Genomic DNA, 19,659 nt, shown 5'->3' with positions numbered 1-19,659 from the left:
GGAGGGGGGGGGGGAGAGAGAGAGAGAGAGAGAGGTTAGTTCTACAACAAGTGATAGATCACCTCACCAATGGTCACCTCTGAGACTGCATACTTCTTGTTCAACAGGATCATGTGTCCTCATGATGTCTGGGAATTGAGCGGAATCCCCACAGTTCTCTCTGATCTCCAAACAGCGGGCATTCCACAGCACTGCTGCTTCATTGCTCATGGGCTTTCCTGTTCAGGGAAGCCCCATGCACAGCAAAGCCGAGGCAGTCAAGCCCCCTCAGTCCTCCAAAGGAGGGTCGATGGGGACTCTACCGACTACACCCTGGCTTCACCCGCTCTGCCTCCTTGGGGAAAGGGGCTTCCCCCACCCAATTTTGGTTCAATACCTCAGCTTTACGAGATACCCAGAGAAGGACCACATGAACTGCCTCTGTAAGTCATTCCAACCCCCCCCCCCCAATAAAACTCAGTATAGCTTTTTATCACCTGCCATGAAGAGCTGTCTCAACAAGCCTCAGACTGTTAACTGCCTCTCACTTTGCCAAGACTTGGAGCTTCTCCTGCTTGCGACATCATACATGATGTCAGAGTGTTGTGTCTGCATGCAGCCCAGGCAGTCCCCATGCCAACAGCAGTGGCCAGTAAGCCTCTGCAACTAGGTAAGCATCGGGTAGACTCCCTGGCAAGTGTGATGCTTGATCTCTTAACCTGAGCCCGAAGAAGCGTTTAGTGTAACCTGAAAGGCTGCTTCTAGTATTAAACGAACAAACCCCAAACACCAGTTGATCCAGTGATCTCACTAGTGTATATGAATGCGTGTGAGCCCATTTTCATAAAGAGGACCAACCAATGTAATACTTCCTGTGTTCAGGATAAACCTTTGACCCAACATTCTGTATCTGAAGTTTTCTCTTTACTCCCCTGCTTGTCTCAAGTCCTCTATTTTAAGGGAATATTCCCTATAAAATGGAAGTACATCCATCATAAAAAAAACAATTTCTATAGAGTTTAATCTTAGCTTAAACTGCAGAGTTTAATGCAGCCTCTTCTATGGAGCATTTTGCTTATGGCCTAAGTCCAAATCCCAAACTGAAACATTACCCATGTTACCGGTATCTGAATGTGGTTTCTGTGGATGTTTCGTAGCTTATTATATCAATCTCATGTAACTCATGTATGACTGGTGAATTTGTTTTGCTTGGCTCACTTGGAAGTTGCTGTTCTGGGCCATTCTGTTCTGGATGGGTTCTGGGCATTATGGGTTTAATAATATAATATTTCAAGGGTTACAGTCCTAAAATATTGTTCTCAAGTGTTTCTAACACATGCCATTGTTTTTGGCATCTGGCTTTAAAAAAAATATTATTAATAAAGGGGCCGTTCCAGCATTTACACCGACCCTGAAAAAGGCCCTTATGGAGTATATAGATTAGAAAATCACAACAACAGAAACTGAATGTGCTCTTTTGGACTGGCTTTCCATGCTTCTGTTCGGGCAGCTGGTCAGGATAAGGACACTACAGCCTGAAAGTCACAGCCCCTGCCTTAGAAGCCCTGCTCTCTAACTCCAGGCAGGCAAAGATTACTTTGTAATGGTTGCATATCCTTATTTCTGTCTCAGCCTTCCTCCACATTACCTGGGATTTTCCTATTTTATTTCCACATGCCTGGGATGTAGATGAAGCTCAGTGGCGGCAAACAGCTCAAGCTCAGATCCTAGAGACGAAGCTCAATTGGGGATTTGAACCCTGTCAGACACTGATATTTTTTCTACTGCTCAGGAACCACACAGAGATTCCCTGCTTGAGGTCAACCAGCACCATCATTTTACAAGGCTGGCAGACCTGGTCAAGAGCAGCAAGACCATGGGCCTGGCTGTGGCATTTAGGCACACTTCTGCTGAATTTGGGGAAAATGTAACTGTGTTTGTTCTAAATCCTGTGTTGTGGGAAACACTAAACAAGGTAAGAAGAAATGAAAGATAAGCCAGAGCACAGGGATTTTAGGACATTCCACCTGACCTCACAGAACCAAACACTGGTTCTCACGGGACACAGCATCTGTCCTCAGGAGGACAATGGCACCAGTCCTAACTGACTTCTCTGATCCTTTTTGCTCCCAGCTCATAAATGTAATTGAGAAAGATGCGTTGGCGTTTAAAGGCAATGTTCCTAAATGATCCTTAAAATGCTTTGGGAAATGTGTTTTGTTTGTGACAACTGTGGTTTTTGTCTTCAGTGTTCTTATATCAGATGTGAATCATGTAGAAACTGCTTGGGATTTTGAAGTAAAAGATAAAAACACACACCTTTTCTAAGTGTCCTTTATTTAAAAATTTGGTGCATTTATACCAGGAATTTTGTAAACTTACTATGTCCATGGTGACACTTTGTTCTGGAATATGGCATGGAATACATTACCTGCGGATCCAAGATCTAGCTAAATACAGAAATCCCACAATATCCCTGGGGAAGGACAAAACTGTTGCCCCACATGCGAGCCACTTCTAGGTTGCAAATCATAGGTTAAGTTTGGTTGTTTAACCCACAAACCCAAGGTGCCCAAGTTTGAACGTCACGCTAACCTACGAATGGGGTCTTGGTAGGTTGTTTTTGCAACCCAGAAGCAGCTTGCGTGCTTTGCGCATCCCCAGCAAATTGTGGGTTAATTAACCATAATTTGCTACCATTACATGTGAACCAAGTCAGTGTGTATGGAAACCATGATGTTTAAACAAATATGAATGTGAAGTCTAGAGTATTATTTTTCCTTTTTTCCACACCCCTGCCCTCTAAAAAAGGAAATGGGATGATGACATCAAAGGAAAGGAAAGGTTCCTCCTGTGCAAGCACCGGGTCGGTACTGACCCCTAGAGGGACGCTGGTGTTTTCGTGGCAGACTATAGCGGGTGGTTTGCCATTGCCTTCCCCAGTCGTGACTGCCTTTCCCCCAGCAAGCTGGGTACTCATTTTACCGACCTCGGAAGGATGGAAGGCTGAGTCGACCTGAGCCAGCTACCCGAGACCTGGCTTCTGCTGGGATCGAACTCAGGTCGTGGGGAGAATTCCGGTTGCAATACTGCCGCCTACCACTCTGCGCCACACGAGGCTCTGATGACATCAAAGCCCCCTACCTTAAGTCAGGCCCTAGTCACCTAAAGACCGACCAATGATGCGGTGCACAATGCAGTGGTGCTATGTAGCACTTTGGGCTGTACATATTGCACAGAACACTTTCCCATTGCTGTTTTACGACCATCTGGCTCTCAGTTTGCATAATACTGAGTTTATCTGCCCCCTCCCCAGAATAAATGCTTATTCGTCTTTGGTTGTAAAGGAATTGTTTTCTGTAGAGGTAGAAATGCCAGCCAGGTAGGTAGACATACTGATGTTTCTGGCACAGAGGCAGCTAGGCTAATATTGCACCACAGACCAGTCTTGTTGCAAGTGCAGGAGAGTTCTTTCATCACCAAACAGGCAGAATGTTACCAGCATGGCTGGAAAAGCACTCTCTCCTAGGCAGTTATCAGAACAGGACAACGTAAAGGTGGACATTCTTTTGCGGTTGATGATTTTCCAGCTTTCTGCAAGACATCTTTTTCAAAACAAGAAAGAAGATGGTAACCTTCAAAAGGGGGCATGGCATTCATTCTTAGATTGACTTTCTTAACCCCCTTTTTCAGGAAGCAGAGAGACGCTGCCTGCACATGGCTAGAAGCACTTGGGTAGAAGCTAGAATAAACACACTGTGTTCGGCAAGACTGTAATTCTATATACATTTATCTGGGAGCAAGCCCCTTTCAACTTAATGGGACCGATTTCTGAGTAGACATGCATAGGATTGCACTGCAAGACTTTAGAAGTAGTAGTAAATTCTGCGACAATATATTTAAATAGTTGTTTTAAATGTGTATTATATGTATACCCCAGTCTTCATCAAAGGAGGTCAGAGCAGCTTGTTTATGATTCCCTGGTGCTGTTTGATTCAGGCACTTCTCAGGAATTCTGTATGAAGCCGAATTCTTCAACTGGTACTTCATTCTCTTGCCTGCACTTCTGTAGAGTTGCAGCAAAACATAGTGCTGAATGTGAGGGATCTTCTGTTTTTCGGGACCAGTACCTTTACTGAGCTCAATACAAGAGTAAGAGACACCACTTCTGAGGGTTTTTTTACTAAAAGAATAGACTTTATTAAGCACTGTAAGTCTCTCTCCATCATCAACAGATGAACGATGTGCCCAGATTCCACCAGCAAAAAACATTCCCAAAAGACACCCAAGCTTTCTGATTGCAAACCTACTGCGAGTTTCCCCTGATTTAGAGCAACCTGTCCAAACTTACACTGATTAAAAAACCCAACAACCTATCGAGCTTGTTGTGGGGTGCAAGGCTTGGGGAGATGGGGCTTCGATTATCAAGGTTGGGGTGGGGGTAGTAAAGATAACATTTATCCATCCACTAAGAACAGGTGTTAATAGCATAAAAAGAATTTTTTTAAAAAAAAGGGAAATAATGAATTTATCATTGCCTTCCCATATAAATAAAGCATGAACTTGCAATTGACAGGGGATCACTAACAAGAAAAAAAAATCAGATTTACTAATTCGGCAAAAGATTGGTTTGTATGTTTTCTCTTTAAAGCTAAAATCTTAGGCTAAACATTTTTAAAAGGTGGCAGTGGGGAGATATATATAGGGTAAAAATGCAAATTCAAGGTTACTCGAGGAGGATGTGTGAAGGGAAAGATTGGCTTAAAGTAACAACTGAGACTGAAGTTTTTACTTTTAAAATCTTACTAGGCATTTAGTTACTATCAATGAAGCATCTACCAAAATACAAGAGCAATGGTTATAGTCAGGAAAGTGTACATCCCATCTGAGAGGGTAATATTATAGATAGATAAGGTGCATGTGGGTCAGGTAGAGTGAGGTTGGCCTTTCAAAATTGAAGAGAAAAAAATGCTAATCTTAAAAAATAAGTAGAAAATGAGCAACAATGTGCGACTTTAAGCAATGAGCAGTAAATAGCAATCAAAGACTGAAAGATTTCTAACTGGTGTGTATTTGTTAGATTTCTTTTTAACATGAAGAATGGGACTTTTAAAAAAATGAAAGAAAAGAAACCAGCACAAGTAAAACCAGAAGAGACTGTGGTGGGGGGGATGGGAAGAATGAAAATTAAAAATAGAAGAACATGCATATTTAGCAAAATACATGTCAGGTAAGTTAGCTACTATAACAATTCAACCTCGGTAGTAAAGTTTTGCTATCTAGATTAAAAATAAACAATAACATAAAAAGAGCATGTAGTTTGCTTAGGATTCTTGCGGCCTGACCTTAACCATGTTTACTTAGAAGAAAGTGCCATTATTTCAGTGGGGCTTATACCCAAGTAAATATGCTTAGAACTTACAGCCTAGGTTATTTTTAAAGTTGAATGATGGGGGGGAAATGGTGGTTCTTTGCCCCAATTGGCTACTCAGTGAAACTGTGTCTTCTTCACAGGCTCTAGTGTATGCATATATACCTCGGGGACTGGGATACCCCCATTCCCCTCCACAAGAATTCAGGTCCCTGTCATAACATTTGTCTGTGACTTTCCCCCAGGGATCTAAGGGTACACTTCTTTGCTTTTGAATCCATGAAAAGCTGGAATTCTAAACCACACGAGAAAAGGTTTAAAGCTGCCCCTAAAAAGACTTCCTAGTCTTTTCAAGTATATTTATATTGTAAGAATATTTGGAGTCTTGTGTTTCTCAAAAGGTCTGGCTAAGCCAACTGGTAGCCATAGCTTGGGAACTGTTAGCCATAGTCACACCCTGCATTATTGCCTCAGGATGGGATGAAAAGACTTTTAAGAGAAATGCAGGTAATATTGGTTGGTAGGTTGGTATTAAAGCCCCCCCTCACCACAAGTCACAAGACTATGAAGGAAGCATGCTAAAAAGCCATGCCTACAATTTTATGGATTGAATCCTTATGAAGGTTGCTGGACTTCCAAGAAACATGCTTTGAGAATTAGAGCCTAGTACGGGAAGTTACAAGGAAGAGGTTTATTCCCACTTGAACTCACACTAAAAATGGAACTTTCCTTTATCAAACAGTAGTCTTCCCTGACCTGGCGCCTTCCAGATGTGTTGGGCTACAACTCCCATCATCCCCAGCCAGAAAGCAGGGCAGCAGGTTGAGGAAGGCTGCATTAGAGGAAGCAAATTTGAACTCAGGAACACATTTTACCATGAAAGGGGAGGCTTTTCTTGTTGGCACTGCATGTCCATCGCATGGTAGGAGGAGAATCAGATTACTTCAATTAACTGTCAACATCCAACTTAAAAACACAGCAATGATTCATAATAAATGTGATCTCCATAGCTGGTATGAATGGGACTTACTCCATTGGGATGAAAGGCTCAGAAGGTGGGGTGCAGATCCAGTGACTTTTAATTAACTGGACTGATTTGTATCACTCACTGATCCAGCCCCAGAGGGAGTCTAAAGTGTTACACAGCCAACAAAATGCAAGAACACTCCTTATTGAGAGCTCCATCCTCACAAAGATTTAAGAACGTATTTCAATAGATTGTTCAGGTCCAACAGATGTCATGATTACTCATGGCCTCCCTCACTAAGTAAATATGATGCCTGTACATGATTACCACAGTGTCACTACCATTTGTTTCACAAACAGCTATGATCTTTGCAAGAATCTTCAAATGGTATTTTTGCAATGTGCTTTGTTTTCTCTGTTACCATACAGTTGCCTCCACATGCCTCACTGCAAGATGTTTTAAAACTCCTGAAATTCACAGGTAACTTGCAACTTTCAGCTTTCTGGAAATGTGGGCAAAATAATCTTCACTACACATAGTATCCCCTCTCACGCTTCTCTGGATCACAACTGGACTAATATCCATGTTTGTCATATTTATCACATTCTGTGCGGTAAACAGAGCTAAAAACATTTTCAGCAACACATTTGAAATGTAATGCATTTCCAGAATGTGAAAGTCTGTGTCAGAGGCTATATATTTGAGTTGTCTTTGAAATCTGAACATTTAGCTCTAACACCCCACGTTCAGGGACTGTGAATTTCTGATTTCACAAAACAATCTAAATTTGGAACCTGCAGCCCTCAAAACTTGTATGCAAATTCAGGGTTTCAATTCGCAGGGTCAGGGAGAATCATTGTAGCCGTAGTGCCAACTATTTATGGCATGAAGTATCTGCACAAACTTTTTGATTTCTGGGCCTACAAGCAAAAGCATCTCCAAGATTAGCATCAGATTACATAGACTTCTTTAACAACTGCTGTAAATATAAAGGATATCAGAACTCACTGGCTGGGGGCAGGGAGAGAGAGATGGGGAATTAGCACTGTTTTGCCACAAGGTAGATGTAACATAAAGCCACAAGGTAGATGAAACAGCCCTGTTTCATTACTCAGTTATCATGTTTCTCAAAGTTCTTCCTTAACCCATCCCAGCCAAAGCACAGGCTCCTACTCAAGCAGCCATACACTGGCTACAGCTGATTTATACGTGTGTCAACACAGAGGGAAAAAAGAAGGCTTCTCCAGTTCCCACAGAAGCAAGTCTCACTCCTGAAGGAGTTTAAGTATTAAAACCCTCCAGCCCAATCACCACAGACTTCTCCCAGCTCTGGCCTAAAAAAAAAAGATTTGCACTGGGGGGTAGGGGGAAGGATCCATTTGAACCTCCCAAAGCTTAGGGATCTAGTTGTGAACTCTTGATCTACCTGAATCCTTGCATCACACAAATTGACACAATGGATTCAGATATTATCTGTTCTAGTTCTGCATGCCAGAGACCTGCCTGGCATGCCTTGAGAAATGGGATTTCACTCAGTTCCAATTCATTCCAGCTATCGGGAAACCTACTGGACACTGAGGGCATGAATCTAATTATTACTTCTCATTATGGATGAAAAAAATGTCATAGTTTGGCTCTTGCATCATGAAGCAATCAATGTGCATCACATCAGAGATGTTATTTTACATTCGGTCATGTCAGTGAGAGTATTAACATTATGCAAAAAAATGGAGCCTTAGACAATTGTAGTGAAACTAAAGACAAAGGTTGAATCCAATGTTAGTCTAACTTAAGCCCCATTCATTTCAATGGGTCTACTCTAAATAGGAATAACACTGGATGCAACCCCCAAAATGTTCAAAAGTCCAAAGGTATGTATGGAGTGTGGGTGTCTTGTCGTTTGGATCCATGTAGGTTCTACAATGCAGCTCCTATATTGTAGGAGAAACAAAGCCAGTAAAGTTCCTCCACCTCTTTGACTTTACTGGAACACTGGGCTTCAGATTAAAAATTTCTCAAGATTAATTATCTCACCCACCCACAACATGGAAGCACCTAACATTCCCATGAGATATTTTAAAGATGCCTGCTACCTTTTCAGCTCAGCAAACAGGGAGCTATTCAGGACAAAATGGCATAAAAATAACTGCTACAAATTTAAAAGGAAACCTTACAATGGGATCTAGAATTGACTTACTTCAAACTTAATTTCTTCCTAGCTTGGGTCTGGGTGTACTTTGATCCAAAATAAAATCTAACATATGCAAACACTGAATTCTGCTACCTGTATACATTATGCAAATGATACATATTTGCACAGTCTTATTTTGCATAATTTATTCTGCCTTTAAAAAAAATTGCCTAATTTTGCCTGGTGTGAATGGTCCTTGAATGGAGTAGAAACCCTGCCCTAATCCCGTAAATCTTATTCAACCACCCCTCCGGCATCAGCAATTTCACCCACATGTTGCAAACACAATTTTAGGAATATCTTTTAACCATGAGGATTAGAAACTTTTTTTTAAAGCTGGGAATCTGAAGAAACTGAATTCTATGCCACATTCTGCACCCCAAAAGAATCATAGCATACACAACCCCCTGGGGCACGGATTTCACAATAGTATTTTCTTATTACGGTCTAGGTGGGGCTAGTTTGCACCTGAGTGCCACTAATGTCTGCACCCCAGACAGACAATAAAGCCAAATTAATCCCTCCATCTCTTACAATCAATACACTTGCTTAGTTGTATTGCCAAGAGAAAAAAGATCTGATCCAGCTGCAAAGGATTCCATTTCTCAAGCACTGGAAATATGGTATAAGAAAATGAATACAACAGAAGACAGACACAGCTCCAACTACCCCCCTCCCCAATGATATTATAGTATGTTAACTTGCATGTTAGCAAACCTGTGTGACTGACTGACCTAAGCAGGCAGGTGTCTTTCTAGTTCTGCGGGCAGACCTCAGAACTGGCAATAGTTAAGTTGCTTGGAAATTTAGGTTATTGGTCAGGAGAGGAAGTTTTCTTTCTCTCCAGTAAATACTGTCATGTTAAAGTGGCTGAAACACCCCAAGAGAAAAGGGGTGTTAGGTATCTCCTCCCTTTTAAACACCTTTTAAAGATACCAACCCACTTCCCAAACCTCATTTGGGAATCCCACTCCCAAAGGAAGTGGTTAAATAATGTCCTGTTTATATGACAGGAAGTATCATTACATCAGGATGATTATACTCACCATTCTCACCCTTAACTCTGGGAATAAAATAGGTACCTCTACATCACCAAGTCAATTGCAGACCAGAGCACATTTTGTGATGGAGGGCACAATTAAAAAGCAAGGTTGTTCATTCTTCCCCACCAGCTCCCCAAGATAGTTGGCTTAATCCATTTGAGACGGAAGCTAGGGTGCTTTTTGAAAAGCCTGGTTCAAATACCTTTGATGTGTGATTTTAAGTTCTGCCTTGTCTACAGCCATAACACACAAAGCATAGCTCCTGAGACCATCTCAAGAGAAATACAGGCTGGATTCCTCCCAAACTGGTATCTGAAAATCTGCACTGGGTTCCCTCTTCTGCCTCAAAAGAAAAGTCAGAGTATGGGCATCTAATGCTTAATTTGAAAGCTTTCAGGCACATTGCATGCTTTGCTCCTCTATGGTTCCAGGTCACATACCCCTTTTCTCAGCAACTCCAGTCAACTGTTTCTAGTTGAGAAGACCTTTCCCTAAAAGTGATAGCTAAAAGAACTATTATTAATATAAGCTGGTTCCTCTTGTGACATTTCTTAGCAAAAACTGTGATGTGTGCATGTGTGTGTACGTACTATAATTCTGAACACAGTATTCTAGCTAGATTCTAGTACAAAAAAAGCCACCTTCTGAGTAGGATTTTAATGAAATGTGGACAAATTTCCATTCATTTACTTAACCTGTACACTTGAGCTTATTGGACATTGAGGTTTTATCTCAGGCTTCCCTGTAGAAATAAGTTGTATGTCCAAAAGTTGGGATGGGAACAGTAATTGGAAAGAAAGGGTTGGAACCAAGGGAAGTAGGTATGTAATGAAAGGTAACTGCTCAAAAAATGTTGCACCCTCTCCCATCCCCCAAATGTGAGGGATCTACCCTGTCACTCTGCTTTCTAAATGTTCAATGGAACCTGCTGAGGATGGGCCAAATGCTCAGAGGGACAAACCAGAGGGAATCATAGCAAGGGCATCTAGTCAGCCACCACTTGAGACAAGAGTGTCGAATTCTTGGTTTGACTCAGCAAGGCAATTCTTCTATTCTCAGGAATTACCAATGTGCTGTATCCCAACCACAAAGGTAGAAACTATTTCAGAGCATTGCCATCTATAAATGAGGCAACATATTTCTTTCTGGATTCCCCCTCCTCACCATTCCCACAGCTATTCAGAACGGAGAAGATGGTGTAACTTTAAGGATAAGGTTTCAGTACATTTGGATGTTGAGCGAATAGGAATTTCTAGCAGCTGGTTTTCAGCTGCTTTGAATAATACAGATGATAGTAAAGGTCCAATTGTGAAGGGCTGGGCTGGGAATCCAGTTGCCCTTAGACCTCAAACTTCAAATCACTTCTTGTGCTTTAAATCAGTATCTCTCAAACTTTGTGAGCTCTCCTCTGTCTTCTAAAACCTAGTCTGTTGCCCAGGTTCCATAACCCAACCACACAGATCAGGGAAAAAGAATATTTAAGATTTTAAACAGCAGTGTCATCATCTTCATCTCCTCTGTTCCCCGACTGCTATAGGTATTGTCCAAGAGCACGGATGGGGAACTTATGGCCTTCCAGGTATTTTGGCCTATAACTCCCATCAGCTCTAGCCAGCATAACCAATGGTGAGGGATCATAGGAGTTGTAGGTCAAAACATATGGTGGGTCACAATGTCCTAAAGGGAAGAGCAGCTGCTTCTCCCACTTGTGGCATACTGCATTCTCTCCAGAGATCTCCAAAATGGAGAAAAGACAACCTCCAGCCGCTGCTCATCTTCTAGCAGCTGTGGATCATTCCCAGAGACCCAGCACCTGCAGCCACTGGAAAGTTTTCTCAGCTCCCCAGGAGATCCCAAGGCCCAGTCTGAGCGCTTAGCTTTAGCCCAGCAGTGTGCTGCAGGGGAGAAAAGTGGGTGGCAGAGAGAGACAGACAGAAAAATGTGGGGGGGAGTGTCGGAAGCAGAAAGAAAAGGGGATTGCTCTGCCTACTTTTTGGGTCTGGTCTTGCCCACCAGTAGCATGTAGCCCAAACAGATTATCCCCAAAGGAATGCAGCCCTTGACAGAAAAGAGGTTCGCCACCCCTGCTTTAGGTCTTAAGCACACCTTAACTGCCCTTTTATAGTCACAGAAATCGATAAGGGAGTGGATTCCCTGCCCATCCACGTGCTGTTGCTCCCCAGCCACTGAAATTCGGAAGCTTGCTGCCTCTGAACATGTAGATTCCACTTAACTATTGTGGCTAAGAAACATTTATAGACCTTCCTCCCCATGAACTGGCCTAATCCCCTTTTAAAGGGATCTACATTAGCTGCCATCACCTTTTATCTTCTAGCAGTGAATTTCATTCATTTATTATGCAAAACAAAAAAATGCTTTCTTTTGTCTGTCCTGATTTTGGTCAAAGAAGAACCAGCCCTGAGTCATTTCCCCAGGGAACAGTTTCATCTGTGCGGTGAAACAGTCAGCCTGCCAGAGAAGTGACTGATAGCAGAAGGCAGAAATTAAAATCAAAGCACATTTCAGGTTGGAGTGATTATTCTGACAACCTCACAATCTAGTAATTGGAGGCATGTGCCATGGCAGATTTAAGAAATCAGACTGAAATATGCACTGTAAGTCTGCATGCATGTACACAGCTGAAAAATTGGTTTAAAGTTCTCTTTTCAACAGAATTTTAATCTTGTTCATCTTAACCCCCTTGCCCCCGTTACTTGATTCATTTTGAAACCACCCATTTTACTCACTCTTTATAATCAAAACTGTATGCACTCTGCATTAAATGGCAACTTCAGCACACAAAATCGCTTGTGCATTTTTCTTATATAGTGTACTAGCTTATTTTACATAGCTTATTCAGCTTCTGAAATTCAACATTTTCAAGTTTTCCAAGGATGGCAAGGTGGCAGAAGGCAAGGATTGGACCAAAGGGCAGAAAATGAGATTAGGTGACCCCCCCAGGGCAGTGGGACAAGGAGTACTAGCCATGAGAGAGGGATAGTTGTGCAAGGCACTGAAGTTCCCCCATTATTCCCACAACACACTGAAAACCTTGACCAGGTCTCTTCCCAGAAACTAGCTATCCCTTTAAAGTATTTTCCCATAATCATTGCTGATAAAAATAGTCTTGGGTTGTGGTCTTTTTTTACACTAAAAACAGTGATTCCTAAAATGCCAAATTCTGCACCAGATTCCAGGTTGTGTGCTGAAGCTGCAGAGTATACACAGCCCTGTCTATAGAGAAAAGTAAATCATCTCCACTTGAACAGCTTTCAAATTATCCTGGTCACCCTTTTCAAAGACAACTACAACTAGAACATCAGCTACCAGCCTCCGCTAGGCTCCAGGTTGGACCAATACCTTTGTCTCCCCAACCCCCCTTCCCAACTGGGTGGCGATCCACCTACACCCTCTTTGCAGCCCCAACCATATCCATTTGCTCATGGTCCTGAATTGTAACAGTAAGTGCTCGTCTGTTTTAAGGATAAGACTTTTTTGTCTGATATCAGGAGGCCTGCCTCATCCAGCCCAGCAGCCCTGTAACAAGGGCCAGTTGCTGGCAACTGGGGAAGAAGGCCTTTAATTCATAAAACGCATAGCGCTTAAGTTGTCTCCCGGGAACATTTTCACCCCTTCCGGGTCTGCTGTGTTCATATTTATATATAGCTCTATTCATGTTATATATAAATATAATCTCTCATATATAATAAAAAGCACAAGCTGAACACTATACACGCCTTGTGTATAAACTGTAATAGCTGTGCTACTCTCTTTTTCTCTTTTAAAAATCATGGTCTCCCCACCCCCACCCCCACCCCCCTTTACTCCATACCATTATCACCAACCCCCAGAGCAACACTGCTGTTTGGCCTGATGGTAGGGAGTTGGCAAGAAATTAACAAGAAAGGCAGGAAAAATCTGCCCCATTTTAAAATAAAACCTTGCCGGCTTTTTCTCCTTTAAAAATATCCCCTTCCCAAAATCCAGAATTCTTGCCCCCTAAAAAGACTCTCCCCCCTCCCCTATAAAATTAAAAAAAAAGAAAACAAATTAAAAATAAACTTAAAAAAGAAGAAAAAATATACCACCCTTGTGGATCCGACTGGCACAGTGGCAAATTCAAGGGGCAGAAAAAGCTGAAGTGGTCATCCAGGATGGGACAAGAGCCCCAAGCCATTCCACTTCATCCAACACTAATATCTGCTGTTCACAAGTGATCAGACTTCATCATACAAACCCTCCAAATGCTGCAGTGAGAGATATCAAGGAAGCTCACTTTCTCTCCCCCACCCCCTTTGCTAATGACATTCCCCCCAGGACCTGATGTTTGCATTCTACAGATTTGCATCTCTCCCCGCCCCAGCTGCCCCTCGGTAGCATCACAACTTCTTCTCTCTCCACCCCGTCCCCCTTTGCTAATCGGATCCACCACGGCTTCTATTCATTCCTCTTTCTGCAGAGCTGGGAAGGGAAGCTTGTTCTCTGGGCACTGTTCAGGGTCCCCACTCAGCGTCCCGAAGAAAGGGCTATTGTTATTGCATGAGTCAGCGTCTCTGGCTAAGGCACAAGGTGATGTGGCTGAAGGGCATGCTCCAGCCCCTGGATCCTTGCCCACTGTAGGGGTGGTGCCCCCGTTCCCATTCACCTGGGACTGTGGGCGGCTGCTGCCACCGCTGCTGTTGCTGCTACTGCTGTTGTTGTTGTTGAACTCTGGCATCTTTGCAGCTCCATCGGTAGAGCCCTGTGTGAAGAAATGCCAGGTATATAACTGTTGTTGTTCTGTAATGTTTGCTTTGGCCTCTGAGAGGCTATAATGTATCTGAGTATGCCTGAGGCCTTCCTTTATTACTGTCAAAGGCCTGTATAGTAGTTGATTGGTGCCGTTCTGAAGGGGGTAAGAGATAATCGTGTTGAATATTTATAGATGGGCCTAGATCAGGTAAATTCAGTTCTGATTGGCTGAGGATTCTAGCTAAGTGAAAAAGAGTGGTTGGGAAATGACAGTTGACAGTGTTAGTCTGCTGGCAGTCAGAGAGGAGAGAGAAGATCTGTAGGTTCGTGTGTGGTATTATAGAAGGACTAGGAGAAAGTGATTAGCTAAGGCCTGAATATTAAGCTATTCCGTCCTGGTGGAATAACCATACATAGCTGATAAAGATCAGGAGTAGGGAACAGGTGGCTGTGTTATGCCAGGAGGCTGCTCTAAGATCTTGCCAGAAGAGGGTTACACAAGTAGGCAGTAAAAACCCAGATAAACTCTCCAAGCAGCCAGAAATACAACAGAAGGAGCTTTGGGAGTCACAGGAAGACTGCACCCAAGAGCTGAATCTGGTTGTGAGTATATTTGGCTGGGGTGGATGTTTAGGAAATTTGGCCTGAGGTAAAGAAGTCATTAATCTCTGTACACCACCCAGAGAGCTTCAGCTATGGGGCAGTATAGAAATTTAATAAATAATAATTAAAAGGCTTGTATTAGCAACAGTCTCTCTTGAGTCCTTAAGAAGGGTCAGCAAGCATTCTTTTGAAAACCCCAAAGTAAATATTAGTATTCCCTTATGTACAAAATATCCCTTTAATAAATTAACTTATTTAATAGTTCATCTTGTGTCTAGTGTTGGCGCCCATCTCAAACCTAAGCCTCTTCTACCAAGCTACTACGAGGTTTTAAAGTATTCTAAGAGAACTGATGGCAGCGGAAAATGATCAGCTTGGGGAATCATGAGTTACAGTGGCACAGAGTTCCTTAGGTCCTGGGAAATAAGAAATCCCATAGGTGAGATTGCCCAGTGAAGGAGCTGTTTCCCCGTAGGTGGTTGCAGTGCTGGGGAGAGGAAAATCTCCCATACCCTGTCAAGCATAAGATGAGGCCTTTAGAAAAGTGGTAAGCAGAACATTCAGGTACCAAAACGTTAACTATAAAAATGGATCCAGAACAGAGATGCAGACCCTCCTCAGCTGGGCAAAGGAGGAGCTTCTATAAAGGATCCTTTGCCTTAGCATTAATGCAGAACCCATGCAGATGTCTAACTGAAGACCATGGGATGAGCTCTTTCACTCCAAAGTCACTTGGTCATCGGTATCATCCTGCCAAGTGTTAAGGAGACTTAACCCCACATCAGGCACAGATGTGCAGCAAAACAGTTCTCTGTAACCAACCACAGTGTGAAATGGTAGGTCATTTCTAACCAGGAATCATGTACCCAATAGACAGGTGCTCTTACTTGCAACTTGCCATTCTTTATATCCAAAGGCTTCTTTCACAGAAGATGGGCTAAAAATGTCACCGTCATTTTACTGATGGAAAACCCAGCCCGTGTGTGTGTGTGTGTGTGTGTGTGTGTGTGTAGTAGCACATAAGCATGCCAGGAAGAGAGGTGATGATTCCTGGGTCTCCAACGCTCCCTTCCCAGAGCTGGGACCAAAAGCTCCAGGAGCCCTATTTTGCAGCATAGTGTTTTATGCATTCTGTGTTTCTACAGCTTCAAAGGAAGCCTCTTCCTCTCAGTCTGCCCCACAGCAGTGGAGACAGACAGCAGCACTTGGAGTGTGAGTCACTGCTAGTCACGTACAGCGGCTGGCATACGGGCTTGAATATTACACAGGGAACAGTGAGGGGAGGAACACGTACTTGCTTGTTCACTTTCTTGTTTCCTTTGGGGATTTTTCCGGAGCTATCGCGGCCACGGCTGCAGGAAGAGAAAACAAAAGGGGAAGAAAGTGCAACAGCTCAAGTTCATTAATGGAAGGGAGAGAGTCATTTCATAATTTCCCTTCCCCCTCAAAAAATGAACAGTTATTGCACTGTTATCAAGGCCTGTAAATAGCCTCTCACTCAGTGCTTGGAAGAATCATGTCCAACCAGGGAGGCATCCCAAAAGCTAGGTCTTTTATAGATGGGTCTTATATAGCTAACATAGATCACAAAGGGCCAGGCAGGCTAGTAAATAGGAGAGAGTAGGAATAAATGGTACATTCTTCCAATGGAGGGATATAAATAGTGGGGTCCCACAGGGATCTGTATTAGGATCAATGTGTTTCAATTTATTAATCAATGATCTGGAATTAGGAGTGAGCAGTGAACTGGCCAAGTTTGCTGATGACACCAAATTATTTAGGATGGTTAAAACAAAAAGAGATTGTAAAGAGCTCCAAAAGGATTTCTCCAAACTGGGAGAACAGCTGCCTTCAGTCCCAGTATTGGGAAAAAGGTGGGATGATCATGATAATAAAGAACTGGCATCCAAATGGCAAATGCAGTTCAATGTAAGCAAGTGTAAAGTGATGCACATTGGGGCAAAAAATACCAACTTCAAGTATAACATGATGGGATCTGAGCTAGTGGTGACCAAGAAAGAGGTCTTGAGGTTGTGGTGAACAGCTCAATGAAAATATCAACCCAGTGTGTGGCTGCTGTAAAAAAAGGCAAACTCCATGTTAGGCATAATTAGGAAGGGAATTGAGAATAAAACTGCCACTATCATACTGCCTTTATACAAATCTATGGTGTGACCACACTTAGAATACTGTGTACAGTTCTAGTCACCACACCTAAAAAAATGATATTGTGGAGCTGGAAAATGTGCAGGGGAGGGTAAGTAAAATGATTAAGGGCTGGAACAGCTCCTCTGTGAGGGAAGGTTACAACAGCTGGTTTTGTTTAGCTTGGAAAAAGGGCAAGTAAGGAGAGACATTACACTGGTCTACAAAATTATGCACGGTATGGAGGATGTGGATAGGGTGACATTTTTCTCCCTCTCTCATAATACTAGAACCTGGGGTCATCCCATGAAGATGATTGGTGGGAAGATCCAGAACAGATGAAAGGAAGGACTTTTTCACACAGCACATAGTCAAAGTATGGAATTCACTACCACAAAACGTAGTGATGCCCACCAATTTGGATGGCTTAAAAAGCAGGTTAGACAAATTCTTGGAGGAGAAGGCTATCAATGGCTACTAGTCCTGATAGCTATGCTACCTCCAGTATCAGAGGCAGTAAGCCTATGTGCACCAGTTGCAGGGGAACATAGGCAGGAGTGTGCTGATGCACTTGTGTTCTGCTTGTGGGTTCCTGGCCAACAGCTGGTTAGTCAGTGTGAGAACAGCTGGACTAGATGGTCCCTTGGTCTGATCACGCATGGCCCATCTTATGTTCTGTTCACTAGATGGTGCTGTGGCACAGCACAATTATGGAACTGTTAAATCGTTTCATTGTGCTTCTAGAGAAAATGCTGCACTTTCCCTGATCTTAAAAAAGCTGGGATAAAGGTCATAAAGCACAGGAGAGGTCCTGGAGGTTGACAATGTTGTGTAATGGACCCGCAAACGTCAATGAGTGACTAATCATGAGTGCATGATAACAGCCTCATCTAGAGGAGCCCTTAGACTCATCTTCCATTTCCCAAGATAGATACAAAATCCAGGGGACATGGTTCCCACCCCTCAACAGGAAACCCAGCATCTCAAAATCCTGTGAGGACGTGGGGAAAAGCCCCTTTCTGACAGCAGCTATTTAAAGCCAACACTACCCCCTCTGGTGGTACTTACCCTCTTCCTGGGCCTCCGACTGATACCACCTGCATGCCGAAGGAGCCCTGTCCCCGGGAGGGTTTGCTGCCGGCCCACTGGCCCACCACCATCCCAGCAATCTCCAATTTGCCTCCTTGGGGCGGGATAGGATGAAGTCCTAGAATATGGGAATGTTCAGTAAGAGACAAAGCAGAGGGGATCATCTGTATCACACTTCTAGGTCCAGAATCCAGTGCTTGTAGGTTGAAAGTGGTGAGTAGAGGCATAAAATGTGTACACACACACACCAGTCTTCCCCAATCTGGTGTCAATGGCCATGCTGGCTAGGAATGATGGGAGTTGCAGTCCAACACATCTGGAAGGCACCAGATTGGGGAAGGCTGTGATATATTTTTTTGCAGGTGGGGAAACGTTTGGTTAAGTGGTCTGTTTTTATTGATTTTTATTGGCAATTTCGGTTTTTATGGATTTTTATTGAATATATATATACTGATATTCATTGTATCTACTTTGCATAGCTTTTATCTTATGTGCTGCCTTGAGAGGGTTCCATCTTTAAAAGCAGCCTAAAAATAATGTTAAATACATTAATTAAATGCCTCTCCTGAAAAAACTATCACCAAAACATTAAAAAAAAGTGAGGTGGCTACGCTTCAACTCACAAGTGAATAAGTGACACAGGTTGCTAAGAGTTCATTTGCAGTGTGGTGTAGTATTTACATGGATTTTTATGGTGGTTTTGCTATTTATATTGTCTGCTAAATTGAATGTACTTTTACATACAGAAAAGTGGGATATAAGTAGTGGGCAGTATTCAAGAGGGTCACTGCGCAAGCGGGGGATGCTGCCTATTCCATTTAGAGCTTCCTCCAGGAATCAGAGACAAGCAGAAATGTTTGTTTCTGGAATGGGGCAGGTCAGCAGAACTCACAGAAGGGACCTCCACTGGCCTGTCCCAATCTAGACACGAGTGTTTCCGCTTGTTTGGGGGGTTCCTAAAAGAAGCGCTAAATCCCCATTGTGCAAACAGTGGGCTCCGCTTGCGGAACGGCCCACTTGGATACTGCCCAATGTGAAATACATGAATTGTAGAGGGAACTGGGAACGCAGCCACTTACCTGTGAAGCCTCTGGTCCTCCCAGGGCCCGGTGGTTGAACTGAGCCAATGGTGCGATGGTAGAGAGGCATAGGGTAAAAGGGTGGGGCCATAGAGGACACAAAGGGTGGCGGAGGGAGCAGAGGCGGTGGGGCCTGGCGGCTGAGGTTGATGCCTTCCAGGATGCTCTGCCTCATCTTCTCTACTTTAGACACCTGCTCAGTCTGCCCAAGGAGTAAGATGGAAAGAGAAATCACAGAACTACAGTTGGATTATATTTTTGGGGGTACTTCAAGATCAAACAGTAGTGCAATTAGGGTGGGGAAACAGGGACAACCTGGATGACGGTACTAAGGGCAAAGTTCATGTAATATATTGACAGTTATTCAAATAATGTCACATTTGTTGTTGTTGTTGTTGTTCAGTCATGTCCGACTCTTCGTGACCCCATGGACCATAGCACACCAGGCCTTCCTGTCCTGC

The 19,659-nt window shown here is 43.2% G+C and overlaps 1 protein-coding gene across 4 annotated transcripts in view; it reads right to left on the bottom strand.

Annotated features, from left to right (window-relative positions):
* FAM120C (family with sequence similarity 120 member C) overlaps nucleotides 1–19,659 on the bottom strand; it is a 49,094-nt gene that overhangs the window by 4,833 nt on the left and 24,602 nt on the right. For 3 of the 4 annotated variants that reach the window (XR_014788028.1, XM_084836121.1, XM_084836120.1), the window contains exons 13-16: nucleotides 19,199–19,400; nucleotides 18,099–18,237; nucleotides 16,180–16,237; nucleotides 14,197–14,292 (exon numbers count right to left, since the gene is read on the bottom strand). Coding sequence is in view for 3 of the 4 variants with exons in the window: in XM_084836121.1 (XP_084692247.1) it covers nucleotides 14,197–14,292; nucleotides 16,180–16,237; nucleotides 18,099–18,237; nucleotides 19,199–19,400 (495 nt within the window). In the remaining variant the exon portion in view is untranslated. Of the gene's footprint in view, nucleotides 1–5; nucleotides 14,293–16,179; nucleotides 16,238–18,098; nucleotides 18,238–19,198; nucleotides 19,401–19,659 lie in introns of those variants that run through there. The other variant, XM_084836119.1, reaches the window with a different exon arrangement.

This window comes from Heloderma suspectum, chromosome 2 (genome assembly GCF_057233095.1).
Source record: "Heloderma suspectum isolate Gila_16-S chromosome 2, 16-S_ref, whole genome shotgun sequence".
Lineage (NCBI taxonomy): Eukaryota > Metazoa > Chordata > Lepidosauria > Squamata > Helodermatidae > Heloderma > Heloderma suspectum.
The sequence above is the reverse complement of the archived record's forward strand: the minus strand, read 5'-3'. Positions and strand labels throughout refer to the sequence as shown.